This window comes from Trichomycterus rosablanca, chromosome 16 (assembly GCF_030014385.1).
Source record: "Trichomycterus rosablanca isolate fTriRos1 chromosome 16, fTriRos1.hap1, whole genome shotgun sequence".
NCBI lineage: Eukaryota > Metazoa > Chordata > Actinopteri > Siluriformes > Trichomycteridae > Trichomycterus > Trichomycterus rosablanca.
The window spans coordinates 30,362,203-30,387,381 of NC_086003.1; the positions used below are offsets into that span (position 1 = coordinate 30,362,203).

At 45.9% G+C, this 25,179-nt stretch overlaps 1 protein-coding gene across 11 annotated transcripts in view; it reads left to right on the forward strand.

Moving 5' to 3' along the window:
• The first annotated feature begins 727 nt into the window (after positions 1-727).
• sptan1 (spectrin alpha, non-erythrocytic 1) overlaps positions 728-25,179 on the forward strand; it is a 53,179-nt gene continuing 28,727 nt past the window's right edge. For 8 of the 11 annotated variants that reach the window (XM_063011089.1, XM_063011097.1, XM_063011090.1 and 5 more), the window contains exons 1-18: positions 5,005-5,020; positions 13,737-13,976; positions 14,424-14,549; positions 15,808-15,948; positions 17,500-17,780; positions 18,271-18,415; positions 18,499-18,653; positions 19,262-19,397; positions 19,495-19,596; positions 19,685-19,822; positions 19,906-20,016; positions 21,749-21,826; positions 21,935-22,090; positions 22,193-22,397; positions 22,510-22,691; positions 23,413-23,656; positions 23,749-23,871; positions 24,406-24,623. In XM_063011089.1, the coding sequence (XP_062867159.1) occupies positions 13,740-13,976; positions 14,424-14,549; positions 15,808-15,948; positions 17,500-17,780; positions 18,271-18,415; positions 18,499-18,653; positions 19,262-19,397; positions 19,495-19,596; positions 19,685-19,822; positions 19,906-20,016; positions 21,749-21,826; positions 21,935-22,090; positions 22,193-22,397; positions 22,510-22,691; positions 23,413-23,656; positions 23,749-23,871; positions 24,406-24,623 (2,778 nt within the window). In that variant the 5' untranslated portion in view covers positions 5,005-5,020; positions 13,737-13,739. Of the gene's footprint in view, positions 805-5,004; positions 5,021-6,253; positions 6,335-9,952; positions 10,061-13,736; positions 13,977-14,423; positions 14,550-15,807; positions 15,949-17,499; positions 17,781-18,270; positions 18,416-18,498; positions 18,654-19,261; positions 19,398-19,494; positions 19,597-19,684; positions 19,823-19,905; positions 20,017-21,748; positions 21,827-21,934; positions 22,091-22,192; positions 22,398-22,509; positions 22,692-23,412; positions 23,657-23,748; positions 23,872-24,405; positions 24,624-25,179 lie in introns of those variants that run through there. The other 3 variants (XM_063011091.1, XM_063011094.1, XM_063011092.1) reach the window with 3 other exon arrangements.

Genomic DNA, 25,179 nt, shown 5'->3' on the forward strand with positions numbered 1-25,179 from the left:
TAATGTGGCTGCTAAATGTAAATATGTGGATCAGTTTTTAAATAGAAATAAAACATCAAGAATAAAATCCAGGGTTTTGCCTGATAATGTCTATTGCATCAATAATCAATACTTTTACTCTTTTTAAAGGGTTGCAATTTCATATTAAACATTTAAACAAGCCAGTTAACATCAAGTTTATTTAGCCAAGTCTACAAAATGTGCTTTGCCTCATAATTTCCATTATAAGTTCATTATAAGTTCCATTTCAGTATAGTGTAGTTCAGACCATTTACCACCAGCCACTGACCGCCTAAATCTTAACTTCAGACCAGGACAAAAAGTAAAAATACATTAAAAATATGGAATAATTTAAAATATTTGAACACTGAAGCAGGTTCAGATTTGTTTAATAATGACTGATTATTTTAGATATCACAAGTCTGTGCTGTAGTGTAGGTGTCACACAGGAACATGGTTCCTGAGAAGCTGGGTTCGATTTTTTTACCATACAAAACATGCAGTAGGTGGAATGGTTCAATTCCCCTTACGTGTGAGTGTGTACATGCATGTTGCCCTTCGATGGACTGGCACCCTGCCCCCTCGGCACTGGACCCACCAGGATAAAGCGAATTTCATGAGCAATTTTACTGTACGGAATGTACCATGGAATCGACTCAGTGGGACTAGAATCAAAGAGCCGATACTTTAGTGAATCAATGAATCGACTCTCAGATCCTTGAGCCATTAGCTGATTACAGTAGGTGTTGCCACTCATAGCCGCTTCGATCCAGTCTGAAAACTGCTCTGAATTCATTACCTGAGGTATGAGCTTTTAATATTTGTATATGTATGTGATTAAACTGCATTAAATTAACAATAACTCCGGGTGTGTGTTGCTTTTATTGCTTTAATGAAGGAATGCATGAATGAATATGACTGTAGTGCAGCTCAGCACACCGCGGCGCTGTGAATAATTGATACACGGACAGAATTACAGCCTTGCATGTTTTCTGCTTTTAATCAGTATTTGGTTTTACATTTATAATCGTTTTATAGATAAATAAATAACTATATCAGATTGAAAAATGTTGTCGGGTGAGGTGAACCCAGTTAGCCAAGTGGCTAATCTCTCCTCACCGCCCGGGCGACCGTTTGTGCAGAAGCAAAATAATCGACGATTTACAGTTTATCATCGATTAAAAGCATTTTATAGTATGCAGACTTCATAAACAAACAAATAAATTAACCTTTTATCGTCAGTTTGTAAGCAGCACGACTGTAATTGTTTTATTTGGTGAAAGATTAACCGTTTAATCCTGACAGAAAACCAGGCTAGCTGAGTTGCTAGCATTAGCGACCTTCATAAGCACCAAACTCGTTTACCTATTTATTTATTTATATTTATATAAGTGAATCGTGTTAATTCGAATATAAAACCGTGTGTGATGCGATTACAAGCTCATATTTGCGTTTATTAGGAGTGATTTGTGTATTTTACGGGTGAAATGAGCCTGCTGGTTATTTTAGGAGCCGCCCAGTCCCAAACCTGAGGGGTAACAGTGTTCCGCACAGCGTGATCATCAACAATTCATAATCATTCCACATAAAGTCTACATATATAGATATAGATAGATAGATATAATGCCTGTTTTTGAAAAACTATTATTCTTTTTTGTATAATCCATTAGTTTAATCCACTACAGTGCACTGAAAATACACCAGTATTATTTATACAGTAAACTGTAGGTGTCCACATACTTATGATCCTTAATCTAGCAGATAGAATTCACCAGCATCCACTAAACAACCAGAACCATTCAGACTAATCACCACACCCAGAGCTAAACGCCGCACATCCATCACACACTCATGTTCAGCACTAATCAATAATTCCATTAGAACAGGAGCTATAAAGAAGCAGCGTTTATATCCACCCGTCCATCCATCCGTCCATCCATCCATCCATCCATCCATCCGTCCATTTACATTCACAGCATTATAGGAGACTTTTTATATCCAAAGAGACTCCAGTTGAGGGTTAAGGGTCTTGCTCAGGGGTCCAACAGTGACAATTTGGCAGTGGTGGGGCTTGAACAGTTTAGGATTTGGGATGAACTGTTTTGAGAAGGAACTGTGGGACACTGTGTTGAACATTTAATGGAACTCCACAGCAAGTTTATCGTTTGTTTGATATTAATCACGTCCTTTATGTTTGTTTTCCTGATGCAACACGGACCAAATGTGGTTGGAATTTCTGTTAGGAGAAACGGTCGAGCTGTAACTTACAGCCCTTAGGGGTCGCGGTTTAGTAATCCGTACTCTTCGTTTATAAAACGTACCCACGGATCTGTAAACTTTACCCACAGACCTTCAACAAAACGGTTCTCGCGGTTTTGTAAATCGTACTCTGATTTAATATCCATGACTTTCATAAACAGCTGGTTCTTCTAAGATTTCAGTGCATTCGTGGCCACATACGTACATGTAATACCCTAATATTTCATGATACATGTATTTATAATTTATTATTGCTTACGTATTTATTAACGTTAGTTGGTTACACCCCCATACGGAGCTTAGAACCGGTGACACGTTTTAAAAAGAACGATATGATTAGTGCAGGGGTATCAAAGTTCAGGGTACAGTTTACAAACTGAGAGTACGGATGACTAAACCGTGGGTACCGTTGTTAGTCGTTAGTGACCCCTAATGGCCTCTGTACCGTTCAGTGTGAAGCTAAAACGGTCAGTTTACGAGAAAATAAAAACGTCCAGATTCTCGTGTTCATCATCTCGTTACAAAGCGACTCACGTCGTGTCATTAGCGATTAATAAGGCGGTTATTACACAGCAGTTCTGGTTATTAATGTATGAGAAATCTGCCTGGATGTTTACGCTCTGTGTTTTTCAGTGCTGCTGTGAGATTACCAGCCGCACCTTCGTTTATAGCAGACGGCTTTGATCCTGCTGTCATGATTCCGTTTGAGAAAGCTTGCTCGGCTGTAGACAGAGTTTTATTACATCGTCTTATAAGAAATTACGTTCCGATTGAGGAATCTGGCAGCTGCTAAAGACAGGTGGTGGTGTGGTGTGATGGTGGTGTGCTGCATACCAGCATTCCACCCATATCTACACCACCAGGTTCTAACCTTCTAACCACTTATATTCCAGATAACCCTCCTCGCTCTACACCCAGAATTAGCTCGGGCTGCTTTTGCTCTTTACAGAACGGCTAACGGCCAGACGCGCTGTGTTTTGTGTTCCGCAATTAGCATGCAAAGCTCGTGATGTGTACAGTGGAACCCATAAAGCTGATTATTTCACCCTCAGAGGACTCGAATGAAGTTCCTCAAGTCCAGAGTTACTGGAGAGTTTTGATGAGATTGATTAAGGAACTGATCTGGGGGAGACGGACGGACGTGTTTCCAGTCTCCATTATTTGACTTTTATATTCGAAATAATCACGATGTGATCCGGTTGGGAAGTTGAGGCTCAGATTTTGGGACAGAATAACATAGAAGTGTTTTTATAGTCTTTATTTAATTTGTGAGGCATCGTGTGCTCTTATACAGACTGACGGATCATGTTTTCACGAATCACCCAGAGTAGCGTGTGGAATGTGCTCCTGTAATGAGCCGGTGCTGCTGCCGTGTGTCCGGCGTGGCCCCGTGTGTAGGCAGGATGTCCGATAGCGCCGCTCCCTCCCTGTTTTTCTCTCGGAGCTTGACGTCATGCTGAGTGCAGCTGAGCTGTGGCGGGTGAAGTCGGAGCTCTGGAACACGGCGGGGTCCTCAGCAGAGAAAACGCTTCAGGTCCACCACGCCCGTATCGCCTCAAATAAAGAGAGAAACCAGACCTGCTGTAAACATTCACAAGTTTAATCAGAATCATTATTTTTATCCTGCTGGAAAATGCACTTTGTGGCCAAAAGTTTATGGACACCTGAACGTGCGTTTGTTCTAAATCTCATTTCAAAACCATGAGCGTTAATACAGAAATGTTTCCCAAAATGTATGCCCACCAGTTGGAAGTATAGTATTGAATTTATGCAATTCATCCTTTTAGCAATTAGTGTGGATGAAAACCTCTACAATACCACCTTAAATCCTGTAAGAATGTATGAAACCTTCACCATACCACCTTAAACCATGTAGGGACTTAAGAACCCCTACAATACCACCTTAAACCCTGTAGGAACGTATACACCACTACAATACCACCTTAAACCCTTCCTTAAGCTCCTTTCGAATTAATAAAGTATCTATCTAAGCCTCGTACAAACTTATAAACCTTCAACATTACCACCTTAAACCCTGCTGGGGCTTATGAACCTCTTCAATACCATCTTAAACCCTGTAAAAAAAATGATAAACCCCCATTATACCACCTTAAACCATGTAGGGACTTATGAACCTCTACAATACCACCTTAAACCCTCTAAAAACTTATACACCCCTACAATACCACCTTAACCCTTGTAGGAACTTCTGAACCCCTACAATACCACCTTAACCCTTGTAGGAACTTCTGAACCCCTACAATACCACCTTAAACCATGTAGGAACCTAAGAATCCATACAATGCCACCTTAAACTATCAGAAAATATGAACCCCTACAATACCACCTTAAATTTTAACAGGACTTATAAACCCGAACAATACCACCTTAAATTATGTAGGTACTTATAAACCCTAACAATACCACCTTAAACCCTGAAGGACCAGGCTGAGGGAGCGTTCGTGTTCTCTCTGGTATCACGTTTCTGTAACTCGATCCAGCAGCTGATCTTCTGACTCTGGACTGAGGAGAAGCTCTGAAACCTTCACGTCTCTCATATCTGCACCGGTCAGCTGATCTGTGAGGGTCATCACGAGAACTTTGCATGAGCTTGAACACACTGGAGCTTTGTGTTACTGCACGTGAGTGTGTGATGGACCGGTGGAACATCTCCACGTCTCCATGATGTTGTTTCATCTTGTTCCTGTAGCTCTCACAGACCTGCAGTACCATGTCCACCTTCACTAAACCCAAACTGAAGGTACCGTGTGTGTGTGTGTGTGTGTGTGTGTGTGTGTGTGTGTGGTTTGCAGTGGTTTAGCATGTGTGGCTAAAAGTATGTGGACACCCACCTCACAGTAAACATGTTAAACATGGGGTTGCCTCCACTGATGTGAGATGAGAAGGCCGGACTCCCAGTTGATGTTCCAATTCATTCCAAATGTCTTTATCGTGGTTGAGTTCAGGTCACTGTGCCGACCACTGGAGTTCCTTTACACCAGACTCATGTAACATGGAAAAGGGCCTTCCCTAAACTATTGAGAAACTGTTAGAATAGTTAACTTGACCTCATACATGCGGAAACACCTGAACTCAGTAATTGGAGGGGTGTCCACATATTGGCGAGTGTATTTTATATGATCTTACTGGCTTGCGTTTGGATCTGAGAACACTAGGGGGCGCTTCACATCCCACTCTTAGTCCCGTGGTTAAAAATCCTGTTTGAGGGTTTCCCCCTTTTTACCCCCAGTCTAGTCGTATCCAGTTCCCCAAGCTGGTACCTTCATTTACCTTTTCTGGCACTTTTTTTCACCCAGCAGAGACCAGTATCTCTTACGGAGAGTCACACATTACCGTTAACCCGCCAGCAGAGGTCGCAGTTGCAGCAGCACCTAGGAACCCATCGTAGCCTCCGCCCTCGGACACAGCCAGTCACGTCTGTGCGGGCGGCCCGGACGAGCCGATAGTGAATCGTCATAAACGATAACGGTGCCTCAGGGTGCTCAGGGGGTGCCGTCCTTTTAGCCTGTGTGTGTCTGAGGGAGGGCGGGGCGAAGGGGTTTCTCATCACTGCTGCAGTAGCGGCCTCTGCTGGCCGGTCGAGGTGCTGCACAGAGACGCTGAATAATGGAGAGCAGTGCGTGACTCTCCGTACGTGATCCTGGTCTCTGTGCTGGGCTCTGGGGGAGTGGAGGAAAGGTACAGGTGGGGAATTTGATATGACTAGATTGTGTAAATGTATTAACAGAAGATCAGTTCGTACTTGCTGCAGATGTGTGTGTGTGTGTGTGTGTGTGTGTAAGAGCATGTACACACGCTGATGTTTTCCTGCTGAGCGGGTGGGGCGAGTCGGGATGAGTCGGGACTGTTAGGGTGGGGTGGTGCCGGGGTTTGGCTCCCTCCCCACAATGCAGCAGTGCTGCGTCGCTGGGCGGTGCAGCTGCGGCGAGACAGAGATGCAGACTCACTCGGTCTCCTGATGTTTCGCCCCGTCATCGCTCTCCAAACATCCGATCCTGACCGGTGTAGGTGGTGCAGACGAGGTCCGATCAGGTGCCGGGATTGATCCAGCCAGGTCGGTGTGTTGGTCTTGGTTATTTGAGTGGCTCTGATGCTCTGATGTGTGTTTGTGTGTGGATTTTGGAGGTGTGGGTGTGGGGATCTCTGCACGATCGACTGCAGTGGGATTAAATCAGAATCCATCGGTGCACCTGAACGTTGTTGATCTGCACCGGGGGTTTAAATTTAATCCTCAGTTTGTGGAAACTGCATGAAGCGTCGTGTTTACTCACGTCGTTTGTACATCACAGGGGAGGATTCACTCGGTGTTCGTTAGAAATGGGACACACGTCCGTTCCTGCTGTTTAGTTGTTTTGTTTTGTGTTTTTATTTATTAATTTTTGGTTTGAGTTTATTTTTCCCCACATCTGACAAATTTGCTTCCTAAACCACAAATCAGAAACGGTGACGTCACTAATGGCTGTGTCCCGATTCCTCATGAGTAAGTGCAGTAGGATGTGGATTGGGACACATCTTAAGATGCTTAACCCTTTCCGGTCTAACGTCGAGCCCCACCTGACATCGTATTTGGTTGTAGCAGGTCCAACGTTGAGTATCACTCGACAGGTTTGATCCGTGTCAGTTTCAGAACTCGTAAGCATCATCTTGTCGTGTTTTCTTATTCCTTTTCTTTTCAAGTGAATAACCCAAATCAAATCGGAGCGTGCGCCGGAGCGTAACTGATACGTGTGTGTGTGTTTGATTACACTTCATTCTGCTGTATATTATTTACTCGAACCATCGCGATGGATCCAGATGAAATAAGAGAAGCGGTTGAGGAAAGTAGTGACGGAGAAAGAAGCTATTTATCTGATTTAGACGACGAGTTTCATGATTTATGGAGTGAAAATGATGATGAGTGTGCAAATAAGAATATTTATTGGAGGAATGTCGCTAGTAATAAAGTAAAAACGACATTTTTAGATGCCGTTCTGATTTCAGACGATTCTGAAGAGGATTTTCGCTTATTTCCAAGTTTATTTACTGCTAATCCCCCCCGATCGGAATCGGCTATCGGCCGATGTCCCTGAAAGGAGATTGGAATCGGTGCCAAAAACCCTGATCGGTCCATCTCTAATATATATATATATATATATATGCGAAACTTGTGTAAGAAATCCTGGATTGCATATTAGTAATTGTTTCAAAAGGTACCACACAATAAAATTATAAACTGTTAAATTGTCTTTAGCTTATTTGGATACAATAACAAATGTTATCAGCCTCAATCACCATACTGACGGCATTCGTTTATCAGAATATAAGACCGAACAACTCCTTAGGTCATGGACTGGAAAGGGTTAAACAATGGGCGTTTTTATTTTTTTATTTTTTTTTAATGCATTTTCTCCCCATTTTCCTCCTGATTTAGCGACTCAGTTTTATCTCCCGCTGCTGAGAGATACCAGATCACATCTGAGGAGAGCACGTCGCTGTACACGCCTCCTCCCACACGTGTACAGCCCTCCTCATTCTGCACGGGCGTCTCTTCCGCCAATCAGGGTCCTCACACAGCGTATGAAGACCCGCCCACACACACACACATAGTCCGGACCCCACCCCGCAGATACGGTGCCCAATTAGTATCCGCTGCAGGCACTGCCGATTATGCCCACCAGATGGCGCCCAGCCGGCCGGTTCGAAACTGCACCACCCGGGCGAACAATAAGCGCTTTTAGTCATGTGTGTTGGGGGGGGGGGTCGATGGGATCCCTCTTTAAGGCTGTAATAGTGACCTCTTCTGGCTGGTCGAGGTCCTGCACGGAGATGGTGAATGATGGAGAGCAGTGCTTAACTCGAGGCGATACTGATACCTCTGCTGGTGAAAAGAAGTGGTCAGCTACTGCACACGTGTCGGAGGGTGTGTGTGTCAGGTGTTCTCATGCTGAACCATGATTGTTACTGTCATCCTGTCAGAAGTTTAGCCTACCTAGCGAAGGTTTTTAGCCGGTATCGGAGGGTCCATCCATATAATCTATATAAGTGCCACCTGAACATCCTTACATTTAGATGCTGGATGTTTTTTTTTTATCTATGAGCAAAGACGGAGCTCGCGCAACATTAGCCGGTTAGCCGTGTCGTTGAGCTCCTCAGTGTATGAGATGTGATGGAATGTTCAGGTCTGTGATTGGATGTGAGTTTCCATCATGTTCTACCAAAATAATATGACCATAAAGAACACACATCAGCATCGTATCAGTCTACCCCCGTATCCTTAATCCTGGTTCGTCCTCCTGCTGATGTGTTTCCATGGAAACGTGCAGGGTTCTGATGCTGAGCATGCTGCTTGCGCCGCTCACCGCCTACATGAGATCTAATCCCATCAGACGTGAACGAGAGGCCTCAGCAGGGTCTCCAGAGTTCTGAACACGTGCTTCAGAGGTTCTGCAGAGTGGTTCCAGTTCCACTGGCGTTCTGTTTACTGACATGTCATGTGACGTGCAGCTGAACATACAAAGCTCCTCTCTTGTATTCGTGGTGGGATTGTGCGGCACTGCGGTGCTGTTATTAATATCTCCTCAGGGCTCTGGGAGAGGACGACCTGATTATCAGGACCAGTTGGGAATCGATGGTGGTGCTAAAAAAAGAAACCAGACCAGTTAGGGGAACGTCTCCAGCCTGCCATGCTGAAGAACCTAAAGAAGGAATCTCACCGAGGATTGTGTGTGGGACCTGGTCAGTAACGTGTCTGTAGGTACCGACTGGTTCTACACGGCCGTATCTATTACACTGTGCACTACCTATGATGACTAGTGTGCACTACATAGGGTGCACTAGTGTCCTACTAGCGTGTCGTGTACGAATCATGCCGTTTGAGATGTTGTAGAAGGAACCCTGAGTAAGAAATGCAGAGGTAGCTCAGTGGTTATGGTACTGCACTGTTAAGTAGCCACTGTTGGGCCCCTAAGCAAGGCCCTTAACCCTTAATTGTAAGTCACTTTGGATAAAAGCAGCTGCTAAATGCTGCAGATGTGAACGTACTCAGAACCGTCATCGTCTCACCATCCTGGACCTGCATACTGAGGTCCCCAAAATATTCTTTATACCCGGACATGAGTAGGCGCGGCTGCAGGAACACAGAGATCAGGATGAGGAATGTGGGGGGAGATTTAGCTCTCGGCTCTTACCCCGAGTCCGCCAGATACCCCTGTCTAGTCCAGAGGGGGCAAGAAAGGACAGAAAATTTGAACCTAGTAGACTTTACACATTTAATCTTAGTTCCTTTGTCCCAAGTGTCTGTAATAAAGCAGCTTCACATCACAGATATCCACCCTCAGATTTAAGGAGGATTAAACCTCCCTGTTTGTTCCATTTCGCTGGATGAATAGGACTGGGTGGTCCGCCTTAAATCTATTTCAGCAGTCGTGGAACCTCGGTGGTGCACTGCCAGATCTGGGATGAATTGTTGAAGGGTGTGAGGTCACTGGTTCTCATGGGAATGAGGACGTTTTTGAGACTGGAACCGTGGTTATTGGAACTGGTCAGTGAGGCGGTTGCAGGACGTGAGCTTGGACTTCGCCTCTGTCGTCATGTGACAGGAATGTGAGAGGAATACAAGAGTCCAGAGAGAGAGAGAGAGAGAGAGAATGTTCTGGATCTGCAGCACTAATGGGAGTGAGTGGGTGTGAGAGAGCGAGAGAGCGAGTGGGAGGAACCGGAGTGTAGGACAGGGTGAGGTTCTGTTATCTCTCTCCACCACACTCTCACCTATCGGAGCAGAACATCTGCAGAACCCTGCTCGGTGAGTTTTTGATGTTTGGGTGTTTTTATGCTCGGTCGCTTCACATCTGAGCGCTATCCTCTTAGCGCTAATGAGAGAAACTAGCGTGCATGAAGTGTAGCGGCGTTAGGTAGAGAGAGGTGTTTTGAAGAGGTCAGCTGACTGCTTGCTCGCTGCTTTATAGAAGGCGTTAAAATGCGCTGTGTCATTCCTCTCACCGTGACGTTAGTTCAGTCGGGGCACATGGGTGGGGGGGAGGGGGGGTTGATGCTTGGCACAGGAGGTGGTACAGATGTGGGTAAGCTGGATGATGCTACGCTCCCAACCCTTGCTCAGAAGTACAGGATGTCCAGCGGTCGAGACTCGATGATACTAATGCGCAAAGCTGTGGCTGGTGGTGGTGGACCGACTGGTTGTGATGGGAACGCATGAACACATCAGACCTCTCTGCTTATAAACTTGTAGGAACCTTCTGCTGTCCTCCTGAACCATTAAAGCTCCAGACTCTCCACGTTCCTTCCAGCGTGAGGGTTCTCCGTCCTCAGAGACTGTTGACTGGTCTGACTGGTTAACTGCACATAGTGCCGTAGACGTAGTGCATCACTTCTCAGTTCAGGAAGGTCCGTTTTATTGTGCCGTTCTGTTTTGGAAACGTGGATTTTGAGGGAACGCCGAAACACCCCCTTTTAACGGTATCCTCAGAACCTAACCAGTGTTCAGTAGAACCAGCAGGAACGGAGAAGATTCCTGAGCGTAAACCGGCATTCAGCACGTAGATCAGAAACTTTAAGGTCAGTAGGCAGCAGTCCATTACCCACATTAAACCAGACATTAAACCAGATACGCTCACCAAAATATACAGCCTTTACCATAGTTCTTTACCACAATTTCAGGACACGATGTTCTCCGGTGGCTCAAGTTGACACCGAACAGGGTTTTTTCAAACCCTGGGTCCATCTAGAATCCTTAGGAGCCAAAAAATTGGTCGCAGACAAAAATAATAATAATAAAATAAAAGTTTTTTAACAGGCACTTGAATAAATAAATGTGTCCATGAGCGCCTCCTTGTGGGGGCTTTACGTTACACCTCGTTACGTAAAGCGTCTGTCCGTCCATACAAAGGCTCATTTGATGAAATGGGCACATATTCCAAATACTTGTTGGAACAGTGGAACACGAACAGGATGTGGGGGTTCTACAATTTTACATTTTAAAACTGTATTTCTAATTAGCTTTCATTCAGTGTCCACATACTTCTGACTATACGGTGTATTGTGGGATTTTTGTCGCGCCCCTGTACAGTCGGGTTCGTTCCTCCATCTATATCGGCACGGCAGAAAGAGTTCTCCCGGAGCTTGGCATTCCCCGAGATTGGGAAGGTTGGAATCTCTGGAATAGCAGTAACCGGGAGCAGCAGGGCGTGGCCCCTTCTCTCTGTCCTGACCTCGGTTGCTAAGCTAAACCAGAGAAAGGAGACCGGCTCATGATGGTGTGGGGTGTTTGGGTTTAAGAGGGGGGAGGGTTAGAGTCGGGGCCCCGGGGGGGGGGGGGGGGGGGGGGGGGGGCTGACGGCAGCAGTCTGATTGTGCCGGTCGTTCAGGATGTGTGGAATCCCCCCCCCCCCCCCCCCCCCCCCCCCCCCGGTTGCCCCCTCCTCCTCCCTCTTGTGAGCTCAGCTGTTGTTCACCACAGTTGTGAACTGACCGTGTGCTTCAGAGCTCACCCCCCCCAGCATACGTTGTGATTATTTGATATATGACGTGTATTTTGAGAGGCGTGCACAAGCTAAGCAGTAAAATCAGCGGTGGTCTGAATGCTTTAGTGATTTAGCTTTTTAATAAAATGCTGGTTGGTTGTGTGTAGCTAAAATCCTAACACGCTGGTGAATTTCTAAGTACCCTTTTGCTTTGGCAGTACCATCACCGTTCTTTGCCAGAAGTCGAGCAGAGCCTCACTAAAAGATCCGCATGATTTACTTTCTTATTGATCAGAGACGCACCATCCAAGCTCCTGCAGTTAAAACGGACTTTGCGACCCCTAAGACGTCACGGTTGCTCCCCGATTCCCCCCCCCCGGTTGTGAGGTTGTCAGTTTGGTGTTTATTGTGGACGGGACCATTTGTGGTTGTTCACATCACTGTGTGAAAGTTTAAAACCCGGTACTGATGTGCTATTAAACCATCAAATCCCTTATTCACATGAAGAGCAGCAGTGGGACCGTAATATCCTAGACCAGGGTTTTTCAAACTATCCACAATATGTCCATATTTTACACAAACAATGCATCTTACTCTCTCTGTACATTCTGGTTTCACTGATGTAACATAAAGCCTCCACAAGGGGGCGTTCACGTACAAGTTCATTTCATTATTATAGTTTTTCTCTGCGACCCATGGTGGGTCACTACCCAGGGTTTGAAAAACCATGTCCTTGTGGGTAGAGCTTTGGGCTAACGAGGTCCAGGGTTCGAACCCTGGCTCAGCCATGCAGCCACTGTTGGGCCCTCGAGCAAGGCCCTTAACACTCGCGAACCTGCGCTCTGACCCCAGCTTTTAAACCACTGGGATACATAAAGAAATTCATCATATGGTACACGTGTAGAATTATGTATGATAAATAATGGCGTTCCAATAAAATTACTATTATTGTTGTTATTATTAGTCAAATAATAATAATTATTAATTATTATTATTATTTATTATTATCAGTATGTTTTGTTATCTATTATTATGTTTCATTATATATTTATTGTTGTTTATTATTATAATTATTCTTGTTGTTTATTATTATTATTATTATTTGTTGTTATTTTTTATAATAATTATTATTTATTATTATTATTATTTATTATAATTATTGTTGTTGTTTATTATTATTATTATTATATTATTACTTCTATTTATTTTTATTATGTATTATTATTTATTATTATAATAATTGTAATTATTACTGTTACTATATTATTTATTATAATTGTTATTATTATTTATTATTATTATTGTTGTTGATGTTGTCATTGTATTATTATTATTATATGCATTACTATTATTTTATTATTATTATTATTGTTATTACTATTATCATTTATTTTTGATATTTGTATTATTTTTTATTATAATTATTATTATTTATTATTATTATTATTTATTATAATTATTGTTGTTGTTTATTATTATTATAATTATTATTACTTTTATTTATTTTTATTATGTATTGTTATTTATTATAATAATAACTATTATTACTATATATATTATTTTTTATTATAATTGTTATTATTATTATTATTGTTGTTGTTGACGTATTATTATTATTATTATTATTAATTATTATATGCATTACTATTACTTTATTATTACTATTATCATTTATTATTGATATTTGTATTATTTTTTATTATAATTATTATTGATGTTGTGATGGTATTATTATTATTTTTTGTTATTAATATATGTATTACTTTTATATTATTATTATAATTATTACGTAACCACGCCTTTCAACCTGCACAGACACCGTAGTTCTTTATCTGGTCCTGGTTCATCTCAGTGCTGCTGCTACTGTAGAAAATCAGAACTGTTTTAATCTTGGGTGTGGACTGGTGCTACAGTCGTGCTCTCCATGTTCCGGTGTTCCTGACGTTCAGACGTAGATGTTTAATCTCTCTCTCTCTCTCTCTCTCTCTCTCTGTATTGTAGAGAATGGATACCACCGGTGCGAAAGTCCTAGAGACGGCCGACGACATCCAGGAGCGCCGTCAGCAGGTCCTGGACCGTTACCACCGCTTCAAGGAGCTGTCGGGCGTGCGGCGGCAGAAGCTGGAGGATTCCTACCGCTTCCAGTTCTTCAGACGGGACGCAGACGAGCTGGAGAAATGGATCCAGGAGAAGCTGCAGATCGCCTCCGACGAGAACTGGAAGGACACCAGCAACCTGCAGGTGGGTGGGTTGGGTGTGGAGAGGACCTGGAGCGTGGAGGCTGTCTGAACCTGGCACCATCTACACGACGTACTGGGATGGGAACATGTGCGGTTATTCAGGGTTTTAGGGTAACCGGCGGGTTCGGGAGAACGGTCCAGTGTAGCGGTGCTATCAGCCAGCCGGGCGTCTGCTGTGATGGACTGGCGCTCTGTCCTGGGTGTGTGCTTTGTGCTCAGTGTTTCCTGGTGGAACCAAACCCACTGTGACCCTGACCAGCGTAGCAGAATGTTTCGGTTTTAAACGTACACGCCATAGCCAAAAGTTTGTGGACACCTCTGTACGAGCTCGTCTTTCACGGCTGTTAATATTGAGTCACTTGTGCTTTGAAACAACTCCATGTTAGTGGTGTCCACATACTTTTGACCATTTCTTCATTCGTTAACGGTATCCGATCTAATCCCACAGGGGAAGCTGCAGAAACACCAGGCGTTCGAGGCGGAGGTGCAGGCCAACTCGGGCGCCATCATCAAACTGGACGAGACCGGGAACCTGATGATCACCGAGAGCCACTTCGCCTCCGAAACCATCCGGGTAAGAGAGTCAGATCCGCCCGCAGCCTAGCGGAAACCTTCCCCAGATTAGCGTGTGGGATTAACGCTCTGACGTCTGACCCTGTCGATGCTAACCATGCTAACGCCGGGCTCAGTCCTTCACGCCGTACCGGACAGCTCAGAGACCCGTCGTTAAAAGTGTCAATTATGGAACCTGCATCCAAGTAGGTGTGGTGGTGCTGTGACTCCTCCTAGCATCGGCGTGAACTCTTTGATCTCTCTTTGATCTTCTGCTGACGTGTGTAGCGAGAGTTAGCGCACCTGCATGCTGATAATCCGATCGGCAGATCTGATTATTCAGGTGAATTCCATGATGTCTTGCACTGTAGGCTGTGTTATCAGACTTGTGCATGTGCATGAGAGCTGCTCTGATCCACATACACACCGCTAAAGAGTACCGGTGGCGGCGGCGGCGGCGGTACAGCCCAGTACGCTAGTATGTGATTTAGGATGCAGCACCGTTTGGAGTTTCCTGTCCAGCACTGTGTTCCATTCTGGGTCTGGACTGGTTTGTGTGTGTGTTTGTTTGTGTGTTTTTCACGTTTATAACATCACTTTCACCCTGTTCCTCCCAGCCTAGTCATGTCCGGTTCCCAATTTAGGCTCCCAGTCTGACCTATTCGGCCAAAAGTATTGGGACGCCCCTTTTAATGATTGAATCCATGTGTTTCAGCCTGAGCAGTTACTAACAGGTGTAATAAATCAGTGATGTAAAAGCAATTACATGCTTCTAACTGTGCAGAAACAGTTTAGGGAAGGACCTTTCCTGTTCCAGCATGAGTAAGCTCTATAAAGACGTGAACAAAACCAGCGTCCTTAAAATTAAACTCAAAACTAAATACATTTAATTAATAAAAACAGTGGCAATCTGGTCTCACTGTGGTTTACAAGATGTAACATAAAGCCTCCACAAGTGGGCGCTCGTGTACAAGCTGTACTCATTTCGTGTTTGTGTGACAGATGTAGGGCAGTTGTAGCCTAGTGGTTGAGGTTATTGGTTCAGCCCCACCACTTCCAGACTGCCACTTGGGCCCTTGAGCAAGGCCCTTGACCCTCAGTTGCTTAGAGCGGGTTTGTAGAAAGCAGCCCCACATTTCCTGATCATGGAACCTGTGGTTGTAGCTTCGTAGCTCTTTAATAAGCCTGACACCAGCGTTTGATTGAGGCAGTAACCAGAGTTTAGGGCGTAAGTGGTTTTTAAAGTCCGGCCCTGATCGGTTTCTCCTGGTTGATCTCAGACCCGTCTGGAGGAGCTGCACCGGCTGTGGGACCTGCTCCTGCTGAAGACCAAGGAGAAAGGACTGCGCCTGCTGCAGACCCAGAAGATGGTGCAGTACCTGCGTGAGTGTGAGGACACGCTCGACTGGATCAGCGACAAGGTCAGAACCAGCACACACACTGAAATAAGAATATGTTTAGTTCCTCTCCAGAACATCCTGTCCTAATGGACGTCTTAATTGCTCCTCTAATTGTTGCCGTCCTCTTCCTCCTTTACCTTCAATTCCTACTAGAGTAATTTTCTTTTCTCAGTGAATCTCTTCTTATCGTGTTATTTAAGCTTCTAGTGAGATGTTTGACTTGGTCCAGGGTGTATTAGTTTTCACCTCTTTGCTGACCAAGCAACTTTCAAAAGTCTCAAAGTTTAAAGACAAATGAATTAAACAGATGGATAGAATTCAATGAAATTGAATAGATGGATGGACTGGATGGATTGGATGTATGGAAGAATGGTTAGATTGGATGGATTAGAGAAGTGTATTGGATTAAATGGATGGATGGACGATTGGATGGATGATTGGATGGATGAATGGATGGTTGGATTGGATGTAGGGATGATTGGATGGATTGTATTGGATTAGAGTGATGGTTGGATTAGAGATATTGGATGGATGGATGATTGGATTATTGGATGTAGGTATGGATGATTGGATGGATGATTGGATGTAGGGATGGATGATTGGATGGATGTAGGGATGGATGATTGGATGGATGATTGGATGTAGGGATGGATTGGATGGATGTAGGGATGGATGATTGGATGGATGGATGATTGGATGTAGGGATGGATGATTGGATTTATGATTGGATTGGATGGATGGATGATTGGATGTAGGGATGGATGATTGGATGGATGATTGGATGTAGGGATGGATGATTGGATGGATGGATGATTGGATGTAGGGATGGATGATTGGATGGATGGATGATTGGATGGATGGATGATTGGATGTAGGGATGGATGATTGGATGGATGGATGATTGGATGTAGGGATGGATGGATGGATGGATGATTGGATTGGATGGATGGATGATTGGATGTAGGGATGGATGGATGGATGATTGGATGTAGGGATGGATGGATGGATGGATGATTGGATTGGATGGATGGATGATTGGATGTAGGGATGGATGGATGGATGATTGGATTGGATGGATGGATGATTGGATGTAGGGATGGATGATTGGATGTAGGGATGGATGATTGGATGTAGGGATGGATGATTGGATGTAGGGATGGATGATTGGATGGATGATTGGATTGGATGGATGGATGATTGGATGTAGGGATGGATGATTGGATGGATGATTGGATTGGATGTAGGGATGGATAGATGGATGATTGGATGGATGGGTAAAGGGATGCTTGGATTAGAGAGATTGGATGGATGATTGGATGGAGAGTGTTGTGCATACCAACCCAGACAGGTATTATTTACTCAGATTTATTAGATATGGTCAGTGGTAGCTCAGTGATTAAGGTACGGGATTAGTAATCAGTAGGTTGCTGTTTCAATCCCCACCACCGCCAGTTTGCTCATGTTGGACCCTTGAGCGAGAGCAGCACACTTCACTACTTGTAAAGTATTCAGTCACGGTTAACAGCATCAGTTAAACGCTTTTAAATGTCTTCACACTCCTCACTCCCACAGGAAGCCATCGTCACCTCAGAGGAGCTGGGCCAGGACCTGGAGCACGTCCAGGTCCTGCAGAAAAAGTTCGAGGAGTTCCAGACGGACCTGGCGGCCCACGAGGAGCGCGTGAACGAGGTGAACCAGACGGCCACCAAGCTGACCCAGGAGAACCACCCCGAGAGCGAGCAGATCCTGAAGAAGCAGGAGGAGGTGAACACGGCCTGGCAGAGGCTGAAGGATCTGGCCCTGCAGAGGCAGGGGAAGCTGTTCGGGGCTGCTGAGGTGCAGCGCTTCAACAGGTACGTCTGTACTGATGTCACAGTGAGTCGGCTCACCACTGTGTTCCAAACTTCATCAGAGAATCGATCAGTTCAGAAAGAACATTTCTCAGAGCAAGGGTTCAATTAATTTAGGTCTTTTACCATCTACCGTACATAATATGGTGAAAAGATTCAGGAAAACTGTTTTGGTACTGTGGTAAATTTAAATAAATGTTTAAGAGAATTAAAACATCACAGATTCTTCTTTTTACTGCCTTTTACTAAGCGTCCCAACTTTTTTTGGAAATGGGGTTTGTACACCATCTGTTTCTTGCACAAGGTGTTCTCTGTATTTTTCCACCACTTGTGCAGATACCTTACTTAGTCAGCAGGTGGCGCTGTTGTAATGAGGGATATTATAGTAATGAGTCACATTATTCAATTATTAAGGCCCTAGATGAGAGCGGTTCTTTGGTTTCACCCTCTTGTTCGTGGAGTGACCGCGGCGTGACCCGTTTCTGTTCTGCAGGGACGTGGACGAAACCATCAGCTGGATCAAGGAGAAGGAGCAGCTCATGGCCTCGGACGATTTCGGACGCGACCTGGCCAGCGTCCAGGCTCTCCTGCGCAAACACGAGGGGCTGGAGCGAGACCTGGCCGCCCTGGAGGACAAGGTCAGTGACGGTCCCGATCCAAACCCCCGCCGGCGCGTCTCGGCGGAGCCGGCGCTCACCTGTGTGCTCTGGATGTCTTTCAGGTGAACACTCTGGGGGGCGAGGCGGAGCGGCTGCAGCAGACTCACCCCCAGAACGCCTCTCAGATCCAGCTGAAGAGAGACGAGCTCATCACCAACTGGGAGCAGATTCGCACGCTGGCCGCCGAGCGCCACGCCCACCTCAACGACTCGTACAGGTGCGCAAAGCTCCCGAATTATCCTTTAAAATGTGATGGGTTCAATCTGTCGCCCTCTGCTGTCGGTAGAAGGAACGTAACGTAGGTCAGTAGACCAATCATATCGTCCCTATAAGTGGGTGTGCTATGTTATCGCTAACTTTATGACACGCTGTGCCAGGCGTGGTAGGAGGGCATCACCTTCTATCCTAACCCAGAGGGCCAAGGTTTAGGACATCAACAAATGCTTCCAAAGACCTTCACATATACCAAAAGGTTCAGCCACATCTCCTCCACCGCTTGTCCTCTTTGAGCATAGCATGATCGATCCTGTGCTGGACACACCCAGCCTGCCAGTGGTCGTGGTTCCAGCTGCTCAGTCCACCATCCAAAGCTAACAGATCCTGGTACAGTGGGATCTTCATTCCACACAATGAACACTGCAGGCTGGTGCCATCACTAAGACTTAAGCACAGGTCTTTGTGGTGGTACCCTGGCGCATTACCCAGCCGTGCCACTTGGGTACCCGTCCAGGCACCTATTTTATTGTTTTTATTATGTGTGCGTTCAAAGTGGCACTTCTAATTCCTGTTTGGTTGGTGATTGGTTGCCGATTGGTTGCCCCGCAGGTTGCAGCGCTTCACCGCAGATTTCCGCGACCTCACCAGCTGGGTGACGGAGATGAAGGCTCTGATCAACGCCGACGAGCTGGCCAACGACGTGGCCGGAGCCGAAGCTCTCCTCGACCGGCACCAGGAGCACAAGGTGTGGACGCCGCCCCGCTCACATCTACCTCCCGTCTTCAGGTGAGAGAGACGATCTGTGCTCGATCTGAACGAGGTGCTGTGGTTTGTGTTGGCAGGGTGAGATCGATGCCCATGAGGACAGCTTTAAATCCACTGCTGAGGCGGGTCAGGCCCTCCTGAACACCGGTCACTACGCCTCCGAGGAGGTCAAGGAGAAGGTAGGAGGAGTGTCAAAGGCATTTATTTATCACGCTTAAGTGCTTCTTTATATCGTAGCTGAACGAAAACGTGTGTGTGTGTGTGTAGCTGGGTATCCTGGCGGAGGAGAAGGAGTCTCTGCTGGAGCTGTGGGAGCTGCGCAGGCAGCAGTACGAGCAGTGCATGGACCTGCAGCTCTTCTACAGGGACACCGAGCAGGTGGACAACTGGATGAGCAAGCAGGAGGTTCGGACCTCGCCACGCCTTTTTATTCAGGCCACCCTGAATGAGACGTGACCCTGACCGGGACCCTCTGTTCCCTCTCCTAGGCCTTCCTGCTGAACGAGGACCTGGGCGACTCTCTGGACAGTGTGGAGGCTCTGTTGAAGAAACACGAGGACTTCGAGAAGTCCCTCAGCGCCCAGGAGGAGAAGATCACCGTGAGTACAAATACACTGTGTTCCAAATTATTATGCAAATAATATTTTCTCAGATTTTCCAAAATTACCTATATGAATTGCAGTCATTGTAATTTTCCAGTCATCAACTATTAGAGTACAATTGAAAGGTTTTTGAACAAACTGCCAATGATAACAGTATATTTTTTTAAAAATAAAACACTCAAAATGCACTCAAAATGCATGTTCCAAATTATTATGCACAGCAGAGTTTTCAACCTTTTCATTTTTATAAAGAACAAAAAAATGGTCATTTGTGAAATTATAAGCATTAGCAGGTTATTACAAACTGAAATCAAACAGTTTTCAAGTCAAAACTTTATTCTAGGTGATGTTACATTTGCACATAGGACCCCTTGTTCGAAAGGAGCTTCTGAACTCTCTCGTCCATTGAATTTGTCAGGTTTTGGATGGTATCTGCTTCAATTGTTTTGCATGAGGACAGAATACCCTCCCAGAGCTGTTGCTTAGATGTGAACTGCCTCCCGCCATCATAGACACTCCTTTTGATGATGCTCCAGAGGTTCTCAATGGGGTTGAGGTCAGGGGAGCATGGGGGCCACACCATAAGTTTGTCCCCTTTTATGCCCATAGCAGCCAGAGATGCAGATGTGTTCTTTGCAGCATGAGACGGTGCATTATCATGCATGAAAATGATCTTGCTGCGGAATGCACGGTTCTTCTTCTTGAACCATGGCAGGAAGTGCTGTTTGAGAAACTCCACATACATTATGGAGGTCATCTTTACCCCTTCAGGCAATCTCTCTCCCCATGATTCCAGCCCAAAACATTACTCCACCTCCTCCTTGTTGGCGCCGTAGCCTCGTTTGCATGGGGTGTCCATCAACCAGCCATCCTCCACTCCATCCATCTGGACCATCTAGCGTTGCACGGCACTCATCGGTGAACAAAACAGTTTTGAAGTCAGTCTTCGTGTATCGTTTGGCCCACTGGAGCCGTTTCTGCTTGTGTGCAGTGGATAGAGGAGGTCGACAGGATGGCTTACGCACAGCTGCAAACCTCTGAAGGACCCTGCATCTTGTTGTTCGGGGGACGTTGGAGGCACCAGCAGTTTCAAAAACTTGTCTGCTGCTATGACGAGGCATTTTTGCAGCTGCTCTTTTAACCTGACGTAATTGCCTGTTGGAAAGAGTCCTCAATCTTCCCTTATCAGCACGCACACGTGTGTGCTCTGAATCAGCTACATACTTCTTGATTGTGCGATGATCACGATGAAGTGTCTTGGCAATGTTGATTGTAGTCATGCCTTGACCTAAACACTCCACAATTAGTTGCTTCTCAGCAGCCGACACATCCTTTTTCTTTCCCATTTTGGCTGAAAATGTAGGCTGCTTAATAATGTGGGACAGCCTTCTTAAGTAGTCTTGCCTTTAATTGGACACACCTGCCAAACTAATTAGCACAGGTGTCTGCAATTGCTTTCAGTGATATAAAGAGCCCTGACACACATCACCATCAATGAGTTTAACTGACAAACAAAAAAATTCTTACCTTATCACTCCTAAACACTTTTTGCATAATAATTTGGAACACAGTGTAAAGCAGTAAACGTGAGGCGGCATGTTAAACACGTCAAATCGTTAAACACAAACCTGAAATTGAGAATTTTACAGCAAACGATTAATTTGCGCCGTGGATTAGATAGGGACTTCGTTATGAGGCACAACATGACGACTTTATTCTGCGTGTTTAGGCCCTGGATGAATTCGCCACCAAGCTGATCCAGAACAACCACTACGCCAAGGAGGACGTCGCCAGCCGTAGAGACGCTGTAAGTACCCCAGCGACGCTCTTCCTTAATGTTCCCGACCTTCCTCGCCGGTGCGTCCGACGGTTCTGAGCTCCGGCCTCACACTCTCTCTCTCTCTCCGTGTTCCAGTTGCTGAGCAGGCGTAACGCTCTGCACGAGCGCGCTCAGTTGCGCCGCGCCGCCCTGGAGGACTCCTTCCACCTGCAGCAGTTCTTCCGCGACTCCGACGAGCTCAAGAGCTGGATCAACGAGAAGATGAAGACGGCCACCGACGAGGCCTACAAGGTGATCACGCGCGGTCGAGTGCTGCTCTGGACAGTGCATGTTTAATTCCTGTCTTACATAAAATAACACACACACACACACACACACACACTCCGCCCGCAGGACCCCTCCAACCTGCAGGGGAAAGTCCAGAAGCACCAGGCGTTCGAGGCCGAGCTGTCCGCCAACCAGAGCCGCATCGACGCCCTGCAGAAATCCGGGCAGGAGCTGGTCGACGGGAAGCACTACGCCTCCGGGGAGGTGGCCACGCGCATGGACGAGGTCAGCTCCCAGTGGAAGAAGCTTCTGGAAGCCACCGAGCTGAAAGGTAACCAATGATGAGCTCAGTCCTCGTGGAAGGGAAAGGATTTAGGATCGTGAATCGTTGCACCCTGGTGGGTTCCAGCTCTTTGATGTCGGGTTCCGTGTGCGTCCCTCAGGTATTAAGCTGCGTGAAGCCAACCAGCAGCAGCAGTTTAACCGTAACGTGGAGGACATCGAGCTCTGGCTCTATGAGGTGGAGGGTCACCTGGCTTCTGACGACTACGGCAAAGACCTGACCAGCGTTCAGAACCTGCAGAAGAAGCACGCTCTGCTGGAGGCCGACGTGGCTGCGCACCAGGTAAACCGCTGCAGGCCGTCCTCGGCCACCCTGGCATCCGGGCTTCCTACAGATGCATTCGCCCGTGCTACAACGGCGCCTCCTACTGTCTGGTTGGGGTGCAGACACAGTGTAGTACACAGTATAGGGGGCGTGTGCCAGTCAGCACAGGGTAAAACACGCTAGCACACTGGCCGGGTGCCTATGCGAGCTCTGATTGGCTCGTTCGAAAGAAGCAGGGTCATAGGGATTCCTCATAACTGCTGCAGTTACTCCCTCTGCTGGCTGATCGATGGCGCTGCACAGATACAAAGGATAATGGAGATCAGTGCGTGGCTCTCCGTGCGCTATACGGATCTCCAGAAAAGAAGCGGCCAGTACTGCACGTGTAAAAGGGGGCGTGTGTTAGTTATGACCCTCCTTGGTCAGGAGTAGAGGGGAAATAAGATTGGGGAATTGGATATGACTAGATTGGCAGTCGCTGTCATCCGGGAACAATTCAGGCCTCTGCTTAAGGGCACAACCGTGCCGACTTGGCATTAGTGGGGTTTGAACCGGCGCTTTTCTGTCACAATCAGAAGGTTTAGTCAGCGTTTGGTGCAGAAGGGCGTGGCGATATCGGCCCGGTTGGGTCGGCGAGGTGGGTTACATCCCTGAGAACCTGAGAAATGTCCGTAACAGTAACGATGAGGGTGTGGCGCCCGGGGAAGCTTGACCCGATCATCACCTTCCCCGTCCGCAGGACCGCATCGACGGCATCTCCATCCAGGCCCGGCAGTTCCAGGAGGCCGGGCACTTCGACGCCGATAACATCCGTAAGAAGCAGGAGGCGCTGGTGGCGCGTTACGAGTCCCTGAAGGAACCCATGGCCGCGCGCAAGCAGAAGCTGTCCGACTCCCTGCGGCTGCAGCAGCTGTTCCGCGACGTGGAGGACGAGGAGACCTGGATCAGAGAGAAGGAGCCCATCGCTTCCTCCACCAACCGGGGTCAGTCTGTCCGGCGCTCGGGTACGGTTACCAGATCGGTACGCGAGTCGCTAGGCGTGGCTAAAGTGCGCGGCTGTGTTTTTGTTTTGTAGGTAAAGATCTGATCGGCGTGCAGAACCTGCTGAAGAAGCACCAGGCCCTGCAGGCGGAGATCGGCGGCCACGAGCCTCGCATCAAGGCCGTCACGCAGAAGGGCGAGGCCATGGTGGAAGAAGGTATTTAGTCTCCTTCCTCACATTATACCACGCCTAGCTACATCATGCTTGGTGCTGCAACAGTGACACCATAAGGGCCGGTCCGCTGAATCGTCTCCAGGACTTCATATGTATAAATGTTTATAATAATTAACCTTATAGTGCATTTTTAATTGAGCAAAGTTTCCTGCACCTTTATCTACCTGCAAATTTAGTATCTATATTTTAAAACCTTCATAAAAAACCCCTATAACACTGAATAATAGTATTAGTTCACGTCCCCCTCTCTCTAACCCGACACTTTAGAATGAAATATAAGAGTAAAATCAGTCAGAAATGCTTTTATCCTGCAGTGTTTGGTGACTCCAGATCACATCGATTTTTTATCTTTATTTTCCATCAGAAATGTAGATAAATTGAGTAAATAGAGTAGAATAATGTGGTTAAAATCCATGTTTTAGTTCCTCAGTCCTGTTACCCTCACATATTCATCCTTCTGATCATAAACATCTCTCTCTCTCTCTCTCTCTCTCTCTCTCTCTCTCTCTCCTGCAGGTCACTTTGCCGGTGAGGATGTGAAGGCTAAGCTGGCGGAGCTGAACAGCCGCTGGGAGACTCTGAAGGGTAAAGCCACCCAGCGCAGGCAGGACCTGGAGGACTCGCTGCAGGCTCAGCAATACTTCGCCGACGCCAACGAGGCCGAATCCTGGATGAGGGAGAAGGAACCCATCGTCAGCAGCCCCGACTACGGCAAGGACGAGGACTCGGCTGAGGTGGGCACCCCCCCCCCCCCCCCCCCCTCTTCCTGATTTATATTTTTGCGTACGTCTCCGAGACGAAGACAACTCGAGTGAAAACGAACAACAATTTAGTCATATCGTACCGCTGCGTACCGGCCCGGGTAGAGTAGGTGTGGTAGTGTGGTACAGTCACATGATCATTTCAGATGGCATCATGTACGATATATATATAAGATAAAGATAATCCTTAGTAAGGTACAAAAAATAGACAAATGAACAATACAGTGTATAACAGTATAGACATTATCAATATTAACAGTCACAAACTGTAAAAGGTTATAAAAACATAAAAAATATAAAAATATTTTAAAAAATTATAAAAACATTATAAAAACCTAAGAAAATTATAAAGATATTATAAAAACATAATAAAAAATTATAAAAATATAAAAACATTATAAATACATTATTAAAAAATTATCTAAATATTTTAATAACATTATAAAATTATTATAAAAACATAAAAAAATTATAAAACAGTATTATAAAATTATTATAAAAATATACAAATATAATAAAAATACTATAA